The sequence below is a fragment of the Camarhynchus parvulus genome, chromosome 1 (assembly GCF_901933205.1).
Source record: "Camarhynchus parvulus chromosome 1, STF_HiC, whole genome shotgun sequence".
NCBI classification, from domain to species: domain Eukaryota; kingdom Metazoa; phylum Chordata; class Aves; order Passeriformes; family Thraupidae; genus Camarhynchus; species Camarhynchus parvulus.
Genome location: NC_044571.1, coordinates 107,805,374 through 107,822,918, shown reverse-complemented (window position 1 = coordinate 107,822,918; position 17,545 = coordinate 107,805,374). Strand labels below are relative to the sequence as shown.

Sequence of the window (17,545 nt, the reverse complement as noted above, 5' to 3'; positions counted from 1 at the left end):
CATGTCTATTTAAATTTATCAGAACATGGAAAGGAAATAGCAATGACAGGGTAATTAGGGAACCTAACAGAAATCCATTTGGGAAGGCTTTTTCTCCCATTACCTGTATAAATCTTATGTATATTCTCACCTTTCAGCTCTTGCTGGTGAACATCACTCCTGTGTGACATGTCTGGTTTACTGTCCCTTTGCAAATCATCCCTGTGGGCAGGGTCATTCTTCCTTCTCTTGACTTGCATTGTGTGTTTGTGTGTTCTTTAAATTAAATTTCTGTCTAGTCTACTATTTCATCCTGTGCTGTGGCTTGCATAGAAGGCGTTCTGTGAGTTATAAGTGACTGCCTGCATATGTTGTGTTATTTTATAGGTGGTGATTCGTGCTCAGAACGGCGCCCTCCTCTATCGTATTTCACCCTGGGCAAGATATGTGGTCCGTGATGAAGACAAAGTGAATTATGATTGGGTTCACTGGAATCCACCACAGTCATATATAGTAAGGCTTCAATATTATTTTCAAGAGGTGTATCATGTTATCTTTGTTACCATGTTTGGAAGAAAATAAAAGGAAATAGCAAACTAGTTAAAAGAGCTGAGAGATGAAGGGCTTTTCTTCATGGCTTTGACAGAAATAAATGACTCTAATGATGGATGTTTTTGAGCTGCTTTTCCAGCCTCCTGTAGAATATATAAAAAATAGTTATTAATGTGGTATTTTAAAGTTGTTTTGCCACCTGTTGGGCAAGATTGAAAGGTATTCTGGGACAAGATGGCTGTTCCTGGTAGGGTGGAGAGCGGGGAATTATCAGTACTGGATTTAAGGACTGGTTATCTGCAAATGCTCAGTACTCAACACTAGGTTAATATTCCATGAAGTCAGCAAAAACTTCCAAAATAAGGTGCCAATGCTCCAGTCAAATCCTGATTTCTTTATATCAGGAAAATCCCATTATTGAATGTAAAGCCTTCTTTTTTCTCATGCGCTGGTGTAAGGGAGAGAACTCTTTGCATCATATATGAAAAACCCTAGGAGAACATTTGGAAACTTCAGACTCTCTGAGTGATGTTGTTTCGTATTAAACTTTTTCTTGTCTTCCCTGAAAAATGGTATGCAGTGGTTTTGTGTTAGAGATGCTGTAACCTCTATCTTGAGTTAAATTTTTGCATCCACCTCAAATTATGAAGCAACTGCTTGAGAGAGGAAAAGGTTACTGGCATGGAAAATATTTTCTTTAAAAATAGATAACATAATGTACATTAACTCTTGTTAAAGTGTGTAGTCTATCAATTTAGTGGCCTGCTCTTTGTATGATGCTCTGTGACGTCTCAATGTCCACAAGAAAAGGAATGGGTCAGGATTTGGGAATGCAGTGATTGGGATGACCTAGAGTGAAAAAGAGGCTTGAACTTTTGGGTGCAGATAAGGCCTTACTGAAAAAATATAAAAGTCCTTTTATGAATAGTAGAGGTGTCCAGTGGAAATAAATCACAGGAGGCGAGCCTCAATCAGAAGTTTTTTCCTTCACAATGTTCCTTTAATTTCTGTTTACATGTTTGTATTCAACTAGTTTTGTTCTACGTTTTCAAAATTTCACCTGAATAATAAACTAACAAATAGATATTAACTTCAATGGCCTCTGTATTCTTCAAATAATTTTCACCCATCTAGAAATGCTGTGTACTTCTCTCCAGACTCAGGATTTTTAAATTACATTTTAATCTTAAGTATTTACAATATAAGTGATTCTGTGCTGTGGAACTGTATTCTTTAGGAATAACATATTTATAAATTTCAGATAAGACAGCGATTTCATGTACCTGCAAAAAGCAGGTATGCTTCAAAAATGAAAGCCTATCTTACTATTTTCTCTATTTTCAAACAAGTTTCATAGTGATTCAGAAGGACATCAAGTGAAGGGGCTACTATCAGTTTGAACACTGAAATGTATATTCTTTAAAAAGAGTATAACAAAAGTGTTGAATCATGAATGTCTAGTTTCTTGTTCATCAAGGACATTATTTTCAAACAGACATTTGCTTTAACAGTTTGAAATGGTCAATGGCTTCTGAAATGTTTAGAATACTCTTAGAGGAAAAACAAAATAAACCTAAATTGTTTTTCATCTTGTACAAATTATGTGATTATGACAACACTCCTAAGCTGTTCCTAATGACAACTCTGTTTGGTTTTTTTTCTTATAGCATAAGAATCCTTCTCCCAAGCGATTAAAAAGCCTAAGAATCTATGAATCTCATGTGGGAATTGCTTCCCCAGAAGGCAAAGTAGCTTCTTATAAAAACTTCACATACAATGTACTGCCTAGAATAAAGGATCTTGGTAAGTAATACCAGAAATGCTCGCAGAGATAATACTTTTGTGCCTGTGCTTGTTAGAAAGGACAACTGTCAAGTATCTAGAGGTTTTTTGAATTTCCCTGTTATAAAATTAGATGCTATAAAAACAGATTCTTAGGTGAGCAAAAATTATAAACAAGTCAAATCTATGGAGAACAAACAAAGACTGAAATAGAATATGTGAATTAAAGTCTATTCCAGATTTTTAAGTAAAATATGGTTATTAAAGCCCAGATAAGTATTGTAAGTTAATTTGCTTTTGGTATGGTTTGCTTTCAGCTTGAAAAAGGATCTGTTTTTGTGACAGTCTTCAGAAAATACTTAATTGGTTCTACTAGTGTAAAGCTTAATTCTAAGGAAGGACAAAAGAAATACCTGAATATTCTTTGTTTTGCCGGAATATGTATGCTAGACTTTTTTTATCTCTGAACAGTAGCTCAGAAGTATCAGAACAAGGAAACTTTAAATATGAAAGACCTTCTTCAGGAAAAGAACTTCTAGTGCATCGGAGAGGATGTGTGAAAGAGCTGGTAACATTATCTCAGGAGCCACAGCAAAACTGGTCACTTCAATTTCACTTTAATTATTTTTTCCCATGGTGTCTTTGCACTGTTTCTGTAATGGACAATGTCAGAAGCTTCTGCCTTGTAATGAAATACATATTTTACACTGCTGTAAAATAATCATGACATCTGTAGCTGAAACCTCTGTTGGATGGTGGCTGTGTTTGTGTTTGATTTTTTAAAAATTCTGTTTTATTTATCAGAGTGCCTGAAGAAGACATTTTCTTGTAGCTTTACATGTTAAGTCAATGTTTTGTGGCTTTTGCCTTTTGGTAAAGTTGAGCTTGCAGGTGAGATGAGGGAGTTTGCACATGTGGAAGATGTTTTGGGTTTTACATTATTTAAAAAGCAGTTTTGGATTTTACATTATATATCTGTGACTCCTTACTGACAAGGAGTTTCACTTGTCCCAGGAAATTAATAGGATTTACAGAGTCTTACAATTTTTTCTTTGTGGAGAAATGTCATGCGAAGGCTGATACAGCAAATAATAAAAAGCAGTATCAAATTTAGGGTATATAGAAATTATGACTAATTTTCCTTCTTGTTTACAATAAGTAAACTTTCTGGGAATTAAGTATTTTTAAAATATATTTTAAGGTCTGTTAGATTCAGTTGTGGAATGTCTTACTTTTTAGGACAAGCTTAAAGACATCACTATATGAGAACTCTAATATATTAGTAGTTTGTAGGAATATGTGCATGACAAATAGCAAAATAAGTAGCAAGCAAATTGAATGAGATTAATTTGATGCAGTGTTGCTGTTTATTTATAAAAATGATGTAAATAAAAATAAGTACAACAAGCCTGAATTACAAACCAGCAATGAATCTGACAAATTGCTGAGCTCACACCAACTGTCTTCTAATAATAGCTCTGGTTTTAAGGAAACAAGGAAGAATAAAAAATCCTACAGCATCCTGTTGAAACTAAGGAATGAAGTGAATATTTTCTTCAAACAAAGTAGTGGTGGAGGTGTGAATCTTAATAACCTGTAGATAAAAACTGATTCTGTAGAGTTCCCTTCCTTAAGAATGCACTGAACTATCTTAGGAGATACAACACAGTGTGTCCCCCAGCCTCCTGGACTGCTTTGGTTCTTGGGTGAACTTGGAACAAAAGCACATTACACTTGTGATTTTTCTTTTTGGAAGACCTTTGTAGAGGGAAGAAATAACTATTAAAGTTGGGAAAAAGTGCTTTTGCTGAATGAAAAAAAAAGGTTTCATATGTCATGAAGTTATAGTATTGTGTCTAAGCTGGAGAGATGTGCCACTGACAGATGGGCCAGCTGGTGGATAAGGAATTAGAAGGATGGTCACACTCAGAGTTTCAGTCAATGGCTTGATATCCAAGTGGACACCAGGGATGAGATTGAAGCAGGGTATATTTAGGTTGGACATTAGGAAGAAATTCTTTACTGTGAGCTTGGTGAGACGCTGGAATAGGATACTCAGAGAAGTTATGGATGCCCCATCCCTGGAAGGGGTGTTGAGCAATCTGTTCTGGTGGAAGGTGTTCCTGCCCATGGCAGAGGAGTGGGAACTAGAGGATCTTTTAAGTTCCCTTCCAACCCAAACCATCCTGTGATTTTGTCATAGTATGTGTAGCCAGTGGATAACCCTGACTGCAAATGTCAAAAGTTGAAGCAACTCAGGACATGCAGGTTGGGATAACTAATATTCTGAGGTTAAATAAGGATTACACTTATTTCTGTCTGCATCTGGGAGATTCAATATGTGTGGATCACTTGACAAATTGACTGTTTTCTGCCATGGAGATCACATTAGTATAAGCTATTAGTTAGAATTGCTTTGTGAAGGTTACTGAATCTTTAGGTGTTAACCATTAGGGTCAGAAGCAGCTAAAATGAGAGAAGACTGGAATGGATATGATACAGGTATTGAATACTGTTTTTACTATCCTTAAGGCATTTGTTTGTTATATTTGTTTTTATTATAGGCTATAACTGTGTCCAGCTGATGGCCATTATGGAACATGCATACTATGCCAGTTTTGGTTATCAGGTCACAAGTTTCTTTGCAGCATCAAGGTAAGTTTAAGTGCTCCAGCATCTTCTCTGTTCTTTTCCCTTCCTTCCCATCCATTGAAATCAGTATTGCATGCAGGTGTGTGTTTGCAAGAAAGTGTATAATTGGAGGCAATGGCTATGTACTTGCTTTACTTTCCTCTTAAATCTGAAATCAATTTGGCACAGTGATCAGCTGTTCTGTGAAACACTTTGGATTGGATACAGACAAAAAGCTTATAAGTAACTTCAGCTACCATAGCATATTCTGAGTAATCCACCTTCAGCAGTCTTTATGCATGGGTTTGGGGTTGTAGAATTCTTGGCAGTAACAAACAGAACTATATCCTGTTCATAATGAACTTTATTAAAATCATGGCTCTGTGTCTTCTGTGGGAACCCTTTCCCTTACAGGCTTGTAACAGACTCTACTTAGACTTGAGGTATAGGGTGAAATTACATGAAAAATTAATTCAGGTAGTTGTTAAGAAAATTATGATAAATGTGGAAGTCATATTTTTTAATTTTTTTTTTTAATCTTAGAGCAGCTCAAGTGGCAACCAGGCTAAATTTAGATAGGCAGTTTTTAACTCGCTTAATTAGATGAAAAAAGGTGCGTTGGGCAGAGGACACTAAAAATCTTTTTCAGAAATAAGAAAATAATGTAGTCCCTAAACCAAATACTAAGCAGGACAATAGCAGATAGTGTATTTTGTGGGCTTTGTGGATGTACATTTGCTTTTGTAATCATTGTGTTACTTTATTCCAGCAATATGAATATATTCTTGTCCCTTATGAGCTAAGGAAGTGTTTAATATTAAATAGAAGCTTAGAGTTGTTTCTGTTATCTTTTATACTGATTTTGATATATTATTAAAAAGGGAAGAATAAAAAAATCTATTTCTGCAAAACATTGTGTGGATGATGGAATTCTTATAAGGAAAAATGGTTTCAAATGTTAGTTTGTAAGCAATAGCTACTGCTTAAGAGGCTGAAAAAATAACCTGTGTACATCTGTGGGGTAGGTGGTGAAGAACTGCTGACTTTGATGTACTTTCCATGATGAATGTTGAGCATTGCCAGCATGAGTCCTGATGGGGCCACGTTGTGTTTTCACAGCCGGTATGGAACTCCTGACGACCTGAAGGAAATGATTGATGTTGCTCACTCCATGGGCATCACAGTCCTGCTGGATGTGGTGCACAGCCACGCCTCAAAAAACTCAGAAGATGGTCTCAACCAGTTTGATGGTACAGATTCTTGTTTCTTCCATTCTGGATATAGAGGCAATCACCAGCTCTGGGACAGCAGGCTCTTTGACTATGCAAAGTGAGTATAAAACATCACTTCAGCTGTGCTAGTGGTTATTATTTCATAGCAATTCTGTTAAAACTACACTCCTCACCAAGCTGGTGAAGTCATTTGGGTTGTTTAACAGTTGTAGAATGTGGAGTTAAATTCCTCTACTTACCTAAATCCTGAAAATCTAGCACTAAATGATGTATTTCAATTTCATTAGTTTCTTATCGTCTATGACTACCTAAGTGTGTGTTATATGCCATGTGCATTGTATTATATAATGGTGTAGTTATTTTTATTTAAAAACATTTTTCTATAAATATCAATGTAAATATCTATTATATAAGAGTATATAATTGTGTATTTTATGCATATTATTATTTTCCTGCTATATATAATATGTTGCATATATATAACAGATAATGTTTGTATATAAAAATAAAATAGTAGGAAAAGCCGATGAAAACTTGTAAGCCCTGTAAATTTATTGACATACTGTCAGGTTGTTGAAATGTAGGAAAAGATTTCCCCCAGGATAGGTAACTCCATTTCAAAGAGCTTCGGGAGGTCAATCAACAATTAATACAAAGCAGGGGTCATTTTCAGTAGACATTTCTAGAGACCCCAGTTTGGGCAAGCTTAATTAACCAGTATAAATACACTGTGTGTCAAAACATGTATTAATGCCACATGATTATTAGTACTTAATATTGTTTACTCTGTATTCTCTGAGGTATTGGGGGCAAGGAGATTGATCTTGTACACTGAATGTTTCAGTGATTTAAATGGAGAAACAGGCACAAGCAGCCAGCATATTTCAGTGTCCTCACATTTGTTTTCTGTTTGTTCATCCTTGAACCACCTTGATCCTTTCCTTTATTTCTCTAAACATTCCACGTTAAGTTTTGTGTAACTTCACAATCTCCTTATGGTGTGTCTTAATTCTGTATAGAATTGATCACTTATTCCAGGATAAATTCTCTTATTTTCCCTCTTGAGATGCATAATCTAGTGTGACCTTCTTATCAATTACCAAGTCCTGTTTTAACCCTTTCAAGGTTACATTTGAATGTTCCTGTGATGGCTCGTCACAGGAACATTCAAAGGTAACCTTGAATGTTCAAAAGAGCAACTGTGGAGTTCTAGTTTCTTGTTAACCTCTTAGTTGTTAAGGTTTTTGTTCTGCAGGTTCAATTTCTTGTTTTTCCCATTTTTCTCCCCTGCTTGCATTGAATGGCCATGGACTGGATGGATATGATTGCGCAGAAGTCATGTTACACATAGCATAGGCCAATTGTTTAATGGAACTCAGTGTCAAATAAACCAAGTGACCAGTGTGAAAACTGACTAGTGCACTTCAATACTTAGTGGGATGAGCTGTTCTTTATTTGGTATTTGTTATTTGGGACAATTTAACAGGTCATTTTAGGGGGAGTTTCTGATGTGATTTATTGTGATTTAATTATTAATTGTGATTTAATAATTCTAAGAAATGCATTTTAGTCTTTCCTATTAAGCTTTAAATTCATACTCAAATCAATCGTATTTCAAAGAATCTTAAAGCTTTCGTATCAATATGATAGTATTAGACATTTTATTTCATTTGATGCTTATAAGTAACTAAAAAGTGTGTGAGTATCTGTAGTGAGAAAATGGAATGTGGTTATGGACCTTCCTCTGTTCTGGTTCTTCCTGCTGGAAAGGAAAGTGGTGCTGGTATTGAGTGTTTGGGGGGATATTTATAAATGAGAGAAACAACCAGCTCCTCTGTAGGTTGCACTTGGCAATGTTAAATATTTCTTCAGAAGCAAAGAATTTTCTCCATGACTTGGTTGGGTCAGTGATATGTACCTGTGGAATTTCTTTTCATGCTATGGCTTTGGAAGCGGTGCAGCGCTGAATGCAGAAAGGGGAAATGGAAAGAGCTGTGAGTGGGAGAGATGAGATTAGAGAATGCCAAAGAGCAGAGAAACTGAAGCTCTGCACTGGATGACTGTGGGTCCCTTGAAGGTCATTTCCCACCCCTACCCTCTCATGATATGCAACAGCAAATCTGGAGTTCTCTTTTCAAATGGTTGTGGAAACCCTTTCTTCCCCTTCAAGCATAGGAAGCTGTGAACTTTTTCTAGTCATTAAGGGATTTTTTCATCCTAATACTTGAGACAGTAAATATTCTCTATGTATTTGTAGTCAAGTTTTAAGGCTGAGGAGTTATAACCCTCATGATCATTGTAAGTTTCACGGAACTGATTAAAAAATAGCTTGCATTTTTTCCCCTGTTCTTTGTGTGTGCAGGTTCCAAGCAAAACTGTGGAAGAATCAAACTGACATTTCATTGAAAATGTTGCGTTTGGCTTTTTTTTCCCCTCAGTTTAGTATGTATTGGCATTCTGCTAATTTCCATGCCAGTGGATGAGCAGCTCTAGTCTGGATGAGGCAACCATAAAAATCTGTGAGAGAGACTCGAGTTGCTGGCAGATGTTGAAAGTTTGCTCAAAATAAATGACAACAAATACAGTCTGTTGAATGGTCTACAGAAAAGCTTGCTTGCTGAGCGAAATTTCTTCAGCTAGCACAGCCTTCTATCCTGCACAGAGCTTGTACTAAATCCCTTTCCTTCTGCAGTGGGAAGAGCTATTAAATCTTACAGGTACTTAAACATCAAATGCAAAGAATGCTCAATTCACTTTGGAATTGAGAGAAACTAATTCTCTACCATGAAGGAAAGGAACAGTTGCTTTATCAGTTTAGTCTGTCTACATTTTCTTTGAAAGCCAAGATGTAAGTAAGTTTATCTCACAGCATTTGCAAGATTATTCAGTTGTCTGTGAAGGGAACTGTGAATATTTCCTGTAACAGAATGTGGCAAAAGATCCATATCCATGCTAAAAGGAAAAAAAAAAAGGATTATATCCCTTGTGTATTTAAATACAATTTTTTAGTAAAATTCATGTAAGTAGAGAGTAGCTACAAGAAAAGCAATAGTAAGCCTGTTCCACAGACAGCCTGGGTTACTGTATCTTTGCTACTTAAAAAGTACCATAGTGCTACTTAAAAAGAAAAAGGCATATTTTAAATTCTTCATATTTGAATCCATATTTCTACTAGTGTTGTATGAAGCAGGAGCTTTTCTGTAAACTGTGCACAACATTTTAAAATTATGCTGTTCATGGTGTTGTCACAGGAGAATAACAACTCAATTTCATTGAAATGAGTAATTGCAGATAATTTAGCTGGCCAATAGAATACTTTTTGCTTAACTATTTTCAATAAAAGAATATCAGTACTTTAAAAATCAACCAAAAATAAACTTTTACTTTAATAGTTTTCATAGCTCTTGCACATTCTTGTGAGTTTTTCTAAAATCTAGATCCTGGGCGTTTTTTTCCTCAAATGATCTAATTTGGTGCCTCTTCGTCTCCATCATCTCCATCCTGTCTGTCTATATCTGTGTCCATCCCTTTTCCCTCAGCAAACAACCCACAAACCAGAATTACATAGCTTCAGTGAGAATTGCAGTTGATTTTAACATTTTCTGTTGAAAAACAAAGTTTTCTATAGTTTGCTTTGGTTCCTGTTAATAATTGTGACTTTTCTAGCCCTGAATTCGTGACAGGGAAATGCTTTAGTGTAAAAGGGGTACCTGAAGATCTGGACTGGTACTCCAGTTGGCATTGTACAGTTGATTTTGGAGGAAATTAAAAGTCTCTGTTGTGTTCCTGTTAGAAATAGCTCTCTTGAAATACATGTAAACACCCTCCCATCTTAAGTAAGGATTCTACTGGTAATTAATTTTACACAAGCAAAGTATATTTTTTTCCTCCTAAAATCATATTCAAAGGTTATTCAGCTGCCAGATTCATTAGAAATGATGTCGTACACCCTGGAGACCAGGTGGGATCACAACTAGAGTGGTTGATTGTGTTTTAATTTAAATTCATTTCTCCAAATAGCAAATGTGTCTAAAATAATAATCAGGCAAAACAATTTAAAAATAATTGAGAACAAGATATTACCTAGTAAAGATTTTTCCCACAGCACTACATGAATAGAATGTGTAAATGATGTTGCCCTTCTAGACTTGTTGAGGTCTGAGAGTATTGTTTTGACTTTTAAGGCTTTTCCTGTATTTTCCTTAGCTTTTGTTGGATTCTATTCTGTCTTAAGCAAATTCTGAATGTCAGTTGGTATACTGATATATTTCTGTGAGCTTTTAGGAATTATGGTAGAATTAAAATACAGAAATCATGTGATGCCTTGTGGTTTTTTTGTTTGGTTTTTTTTTTGGGGGGAGGGGAGGTATAGTTTTGTTTGTTTTGGTTTTTTAGTACTATGATGCTTTTCACCTGAGCACTTAGACAAAATTTTAAGTTATTTCACAGTCTAGGAGATGAATTTGCTGCAAAGTTAGTGATTGATTTACAATGCAGTTGTCCAGCTTTCTTGAATGCCCCAGTATGATCAGTAAGAGATTATATTGGTTGCAAGGATTGGGGCCAGCAGATGTCCCAGGATCTCCTTTGGGCCTTTTCTGAGGCCTGTTTTCAAGGCTTTTTTAAGACAGGATGTTGTGTTCATATTTTTGGGGTTAAAAATCATAACTAAGCCATATAATGGAAGAAGTCTCCTATTAAGTTTTTTCTTCGTCAGTTTTATGAAGTTTCAAGTGACATCCATGCCAAATGTGCTTTCAAGTGCTACGGGTAGGGTTTAGTGTATACAATAAACACTTTGTCCCATGAGCCACAGTTTTACATCAGGGCAACAGATGACTTGCTAGTCCCCTGCTGCCAGTCCAGATGTTCCCTCCAGCTCAGTTTTCTGAACTGCTGGTGGAACAGCTGATTATAGCTCAGTACTTTTTACATTTTTTTTCTTCTTTTTTTAATTCAGTTTTTGTTAATGTGTGTTATAAACTGTCATAGCTCAGAAACTGCTTTTAACCTTGCTGTCAGTGCTGCAGAAACAGGGCAGCTGTCATGTGTTGAAGCTTGTGTCTTTGTTCTGGTGTAGGTGGCCTCTTCCCCAGCTTGCCCCTCCAGAGTGGGGTGGGTCACCTGAAGCTTTTTTCCCCTTGTCCTGTGGTCCAGCCTGGGGCAGGTATCTCAGGTGCTCTCTTGCATCTCAAACATCCACCTGTGTTTGGGTGCTGAGACAGTGGCCTTTTCTGCCACCCAGTGTTTAAATCCTGCATAAACCTTAGGCTGTATATTCTGAGGGGAAAAGATCCACTGATTTTGCTTGACTTCAGGATCTGACTCTTTAAAGACATGTTTATCTTCTAACATCTTCAGCAGCTCAGTGTTTAGTTCTTCTTTAAACAGCTGTTATTCACCCAAATTGTTTTTCTTTATTCTGATTGCCTACTTTGCCAGTCTTTATCTGCCACTGAGGTGATGATAGTAGGTGGAATGAATTGGAACTTAAATCTTTCAGAGTTTAGTGTTTGGTTAAGTAGGGTACCTGTCTGAGCTCATAATTCTCTGAACATAACTGTTCAGAATATTTTTGGTTTTGTTTTCCTTCAGTTCAGTGGTGAATTCTAAATATCAGTGGTGGTAAAGACTTGTTGCCTTCTTTGGGAGCATCCCCACGGTTTGTAACAGTTTTCAGGATGAAATGGATCCTGCTACTCTTTATTGCTTACATCATTAGCATTTTGAATAGATTTAAGTTGATACTCTGGAGTACCACAGTACTAAAGATTCTGTCTGGTTCCTTGCCTAATGCTCTTAAGGAAAATTGACATGTGATCATGAGATACAGACTGTAGATAACACGTTGTGTGTTTTTTTGCCATCCACTTCAGGGGCCCTTTATTGGCATACGTTGTAGAGTGCAAAGATTTGACTGCCAGCTTCATGCACACAAAGGATAGAAAGGATTTAAAGGCTGCTAGGACACTCATTGCTTCTGAGATGACACCTGAACAGACTCTGCTGGCCAGGCAGGTGTCAGTCAGCTGGGAGAAAGGAGGCTGCCACTACTTGTCACAGACCCTTGATGGTATTGGGTTGTCCTCTTCACTGTTTTGTGCCTTTCCACGTTCTTCCTTTTGAATCCTAGTGCTCCTAACAAACCTGTCTGTAACTTTTTCTTGTCTAGTTCTAATCTAAAGGTTTTTCAGGTTTCTCTCGGTTAAGGAATTTTCTTAGGAGTCTAAGCTGTGCAGGTTTTGAGACACAGGAAGAGGAGAGGGAAAAGCAGGCGGGGTGGCTTGAGCATAATTAGTGAATTATATCCAATTGACTTCCCAGAGTGTAAGAACTGAAGCTTTTTCTTCTGCAGCTTCTGAGGACTTAGAAGGGTGCAGATGACATTCTCCCAGCTGCATTTCCAATGCCACGCCATGGTTGTCACAAATATGTTTTCAGTGGGGAGAATCTTTGGCCATAATTCCAGCTAGACTAAAGACAGTGCAGTGAGAGTTGACAGAAAGAGATTCTCAGTCATGTGATGTCTTTTTGGCATATTGTTGATTCTAGGGTAATTACAATAGAACAAGGATGTAAGTTGTGTTTCATTATGTAAAACATAATGCTGTGCTGATTTTAATTCATTTCCTGCCAGTCTTCCTCTACCAAATTAGTTTGGGAAAGCTCTGTATTTAAAGATCTGCATAATATGCATTGGAATTTCATTTGGCTGGCAAAGATTATTTCTTAATGACTGTTTTAAGGAAGCACTGCTTGCAGCATAATAGTGAGATTTTCATTCTTCCCCTCACCCCTCATAAATTTAATTATTTTGATTAAAGATTGTTTCTAAAAACACTATTTGCCTATGATCCTTAGTGCTCTGTTTCTAATAGACTGGATTTTGATGGTGACTGTGATAGTATAAAAGTACTTTATAAAATTTAGACTTTAAACTTTAAGACCTTTCATGCCTAAAAATCCTTGTTTCTTTTTGTTTTCTTTTAGTCATCATTATAAATGCTAGTAAGCAAACACTTTCAAGTATGGGGACATTGCAGTTTATAAATTGCCTTTTTTGAAGGGAATGATTACTGAAAGCATTCATGAAAGAGATGATATACATAGGAACTTAACGCAATGTAATTGTAAAAATTGAAATAATAGTGCAAAAAAAAAGTTTCAGCCATGATTCTATGATTTATAGTACATGCAGTTGAGAGCTGCTGTATAATTGCTTTACTTTTTAATTTTTAAAGTTTTTAATTAAACAAGCTTAATTGTTTTACTGTACTGTACTTTGGTATAACCGACTGTGAAGCTTTAAATCCATAGGTGCTCTGAGAGTTTCACATAAGAATCCATGTAGCTTTCTTTGAAGTGTCCCGTTTCCCAAATTAACCTCCAACATAGCATTCAAAGCTTTGTGTAAAGTTCCAAAATTGTAGCTGCACAGAAAATGTTACAGCAATAAAGCAAGATATTGAAATGTGAAGAAAGGCACACTGAAAAGTTGCAGTCAATTGTTCTAAATTTTGTCAGGTAGCACATTTTGAAATATAGAAGTGACCACTTGTAGCCACTTAAATTCAATCATATCTTGAATAAATACAGTCACGCTTACATGAAGTTGATTATGGTATTTCAATACATATCTAAAATTAGCTAAGATTCAACACATTGCAGAGAATCATTTTGCATCAGTCCAAATGCAATAATGGTCTTGCATTTAGTATTCTACACTTGAATTGACAATTCTACAGCATTCTTAAGTGATTGCTGCAGCAGTTTACATGAGCAGCATCTGTTGTGAATAGAAGATTGTGCTGGAGAAAAGGCTGATGGTTGTACAAGTTTGAGAAGAATCCACAAATGAAATGAGGGATGTTGACTTTCTTCTGATAGGGTTTTAATCCAAAGAAATTAAGCATTGGAGGAAAATTAACCATGGTACAACTCACAGCAGGGAAAGAAGATGGAAGCATTAAGACAACTGTTGAGGTTTTTTTTTTCTGTTCTATGATGTATATGTTATATAATGCACAGATCCACTTGAATCTGTTTTTTGAAAACTCACTGTAAAGAGCATAAAATAAATAACTGGGGGAAAAAAAGAAAGGCTATGTCTACAAAGTAGAAAACAATAAAAATGCTGTAGCATTTCCAAAAGTCAGTAGTGTTTGTATGGCCAGCAGATCAGAAATAATCTGCAAGTAATTTATGTTGATCCGATATATTACTTCGAGTTTTGAAAGGGATGCCAAGTTTTCTTGAGAATGGCATAAAGACAAAAGTTCCTGTTTCTGGAAGGTGATTGGAAGTGGAGATAGAGAGCAATGCACACAACAGGGCTGGGCAGCTTGCTGCTTCGGGGAGTAGCTGTCTCTGTCCAAATGAATTGCTTCCCACCTGTAGCCACTCACTGAGATTCAGCATGGGATGGGACTGTACTGCTGATAGCATGCTAAAAATCAGGGAATTTTTATAAGGACATACTCAGCTGTATATAAATGTTTTCTTTAGGGGTTGTTTAAATGCCATAATGACTTTGGAACTGTTGTTATTTAAAGAAATTTTGTTAGAGTTGATACTTAGGAAATTATTGGTGAAATTGTAAAGAAGATTGAAAAAATGGTTCTACTGTTCCATTATAATAGTAATGGATGGACAGGGAGCAGCTTTTGGCTCTGTTCTGGCTGATGTAGTTATAGGGCAAGTTAGAAAAACTGAAATAGTGTATCATGTCAAACATGTCCTAATGAATAAGGACGATAATCTACTAAAAGCTTTATCCCTGGGAACAAAGCAAATTGTTCTATACCGGGTCAGGAAAAAAGAGTGGTTGTGGTTTTTGGGTTTTTTTAAAAGCATATAGTACTTCCTTGGCTATTTTCCCCATGGATTTACTTTGGGTCTCCTTGTTGATAAGGGGGCTCTTTACCCAATATTCGTATGTATCTATATTGCAATTCCTTGTCAGCTCTTGAAAATTGATATGAAGTTATTTGGAAAAAAAAAAGAAATTAATTGCCCGTTTGATTAATTAATAGTTTAGATAGTTGACACAAGTTTTTCTAAGTTATTCTACTGCAATTAATGAGTTTATTTCAGGCGGAGGGAAACAAGTGTACAAGTAATACTTTGGAGACCTTACCCCTTGATTTATTTAGTGTTACTGCACAATAATTAAGTCCTGTCAAGTGTAGTTTTAAGAATAGATACATGTGGACTAATAAACAAGAATGAAAAAGCACATCCATAGTCACTACTATGTGCTCTTGTAATTTTTTTTCTGTAGGAGATGACTTAATTTGTTCAAACAAAGAGCTGAGTATTAAGTTCTCTGAAGAATTTTGAAATAAAACTATGGATTTTTTTTGTATATATAATATATTTAGTCATTGCATGAATAGTGTTTAGCTGAGTATATTTATCAAAAGGCTTCACAATCAAGAGAAGAACTCTCTTTGTGGTCTTTATTTTTATTCTTTATTCCTTTAAGATATGTGAAGAAAGTAAAGTAATGACTGTTGTCACTTTCCTGATTAAATAAACGCATAAGATTGCCTCTTGGCTGCAGGGATTTATGTAAACACCATAGAATTTGTCATTTCATGATGTGGAGTGAGGCCATTTTCCTTTCTCTTTGTCATAAAAAAAAAAAGTTGGACTCTACAGCCTGTGTTTTTAACCCACAAAGCTTCAGAAAAATTGGTACTGTTCTTTGGTTTTTTTCCTTCAGTGCTTTATGTTCATTAACTTTTTTTTCTCTTGCTGTTTGTATTTAGCAACATTTTGGTTGCAATGTAGCCCACCTTTGGTTAGGGCATGATAATTTAGAACACATTTTAGCACAGGCTTATTATTAGTAGTGTATTTAAATTTTCTTAGACAGTTCTCCAGTAGAGTGATAGAGAAGTTGGTGTCTTTTGAGGAAAGAATCCATTTTTCATTAGCCACAACTGGAAGTGAAATGAGTACAGTATTATATTTTCATACCCTGACCTTTTGCAAGCAGGTGGAAGCAGTGCTAAATTCTCCTGTGTCTTCCCTCCATTCTCTTCTTGCCCAAAGGCAAAAGAAAAAAAAAAGGGGACGAAACCATTTAGGTTACTGTTTCACTTATTATGACACCAAGTTAGTCAGGCTGCTAAATAATTAGAATAATAAATAATAACAATAATAAATAGAATTTTTCACACAAAGGAAGTATTATAGGTACTTCACTGGCTTCAAGTGTCAAGTTTATCTGAATGACATTTTGTGACTGTAAATGTAGCCACAGCTACGAGCCAAAAACATTTCTTATTATGAGTTATATTGTTTAAATATAACAGATTTATTTTAATTTATTTCGTTTTAAATGGACTAAGCTTGGACATTGAGAAACAAGTTCTAAAAGTTGGTGTTTAAGGAACCAAATAGCATAATCTTTCAAAATGCTGTATGTACAACTGGTTTTGGTGAAATTTACTTTTTCTTGTTGAAATTTAACTCTTGCTTTTAAGATTTCATAGATAGAAACTATGTTCGAACAATTGGTGAATTGGAGTAATTAGTCAGTCAATCACTGGAGAAAAAAATGTCCCAGAAGATTTTCATTGCTATTTATCCCCATTTTCTGATTTGAGTCTTTCGTGTTTATTACCCAGGATTTTTAGTCTACTCACTACCCTGAAATCTAAAATTCTGTATTTTTCTTCCTACAAATTAGTTAGGGGCTTATAACTGTTGTAGGGTGGATGTTGAGCCCCTGTAGGTGATTAACAAAGTGAGTGCTTTTTGGAGAGGGAAAAAAGTCAACTACAAAACGCTAAAATTTACATTATGGATGTTTCCAGGCTTCCTTTGCCACCTTCTTGGATAAGGGCATTGGAAAAGATGAAAATCTACTTTGACTTTGTTGTAAGAAATTTCAAGGTAATTATTTTGTCATTGGGTTAACTGGGGAGGAAACTGAAAGTCTGTCAGGAAGTGGCAAGCAGCTTTCAGCTGGATGTTCTTTCTAATCCTTATCCAGCTAACAAATTGGCTGAAAAAGGTAGTGACTTACAAAAAGTAGTTCAAAATAACATTCTTATAAAGTCATTAACTGTGTACTGGAAACAGGAAATGTTTTGTAGGTTTCATCAACAGTTGCTCTTAGCACAGAACCATCCTCACCCAAACTTAGAAAACCAGAAACATTTGATTAGAGTCCGAGGCTTGAGCAACTCATTTGCCAGCAATGCTAGACTATCAATATATGCAAGGGCAAACTTGTTTTAAACTATTTCAGAGAATCTTAGCTTTAGTTTTCTTTGTATTCTTTGTCGTGGTCTAGACAACAAAACTTGTTTTCTCTAATATTATGAAGTTTCCACTTCAGCTATGTTTTAATGAGAAGT

At 35.8% G+C, this 17,545-nt stretch overlaps 1 protein-coding gene across 1 annotated transcript in view; it reads left to right on the top strand.

Moving 5' to 3' along the window:
* Positions 1 to 17,545, top strand: part of GBE1 (1,4-alpha-glucan branching enzyme 1) — a 136,910-nt gene that overhangs the window by 56,623 nt on the left and 62,742 nt on the right. The window contains exons 4-7 of the mRNA XM_030954545.1: positions 367 to 492; positions 2,199 to 2,334; positions 4,878 to 4,968; positions 6,064 to 6,273. Of these exons, the coding sequence (XP_030810405.1) occupies positions 367 to 492; positions 2,199 to 2,334; positions 4,878 to 4,968; positions 6,064 to 6,273 (563 nt within the window). The remainder of the gene's footprint in view (positions 1 to 366; positions 493 to 2,198; positions 2,335 to 4,877; positions 4,969 to 6,063; positions 6,274 to 17,545) is intronic.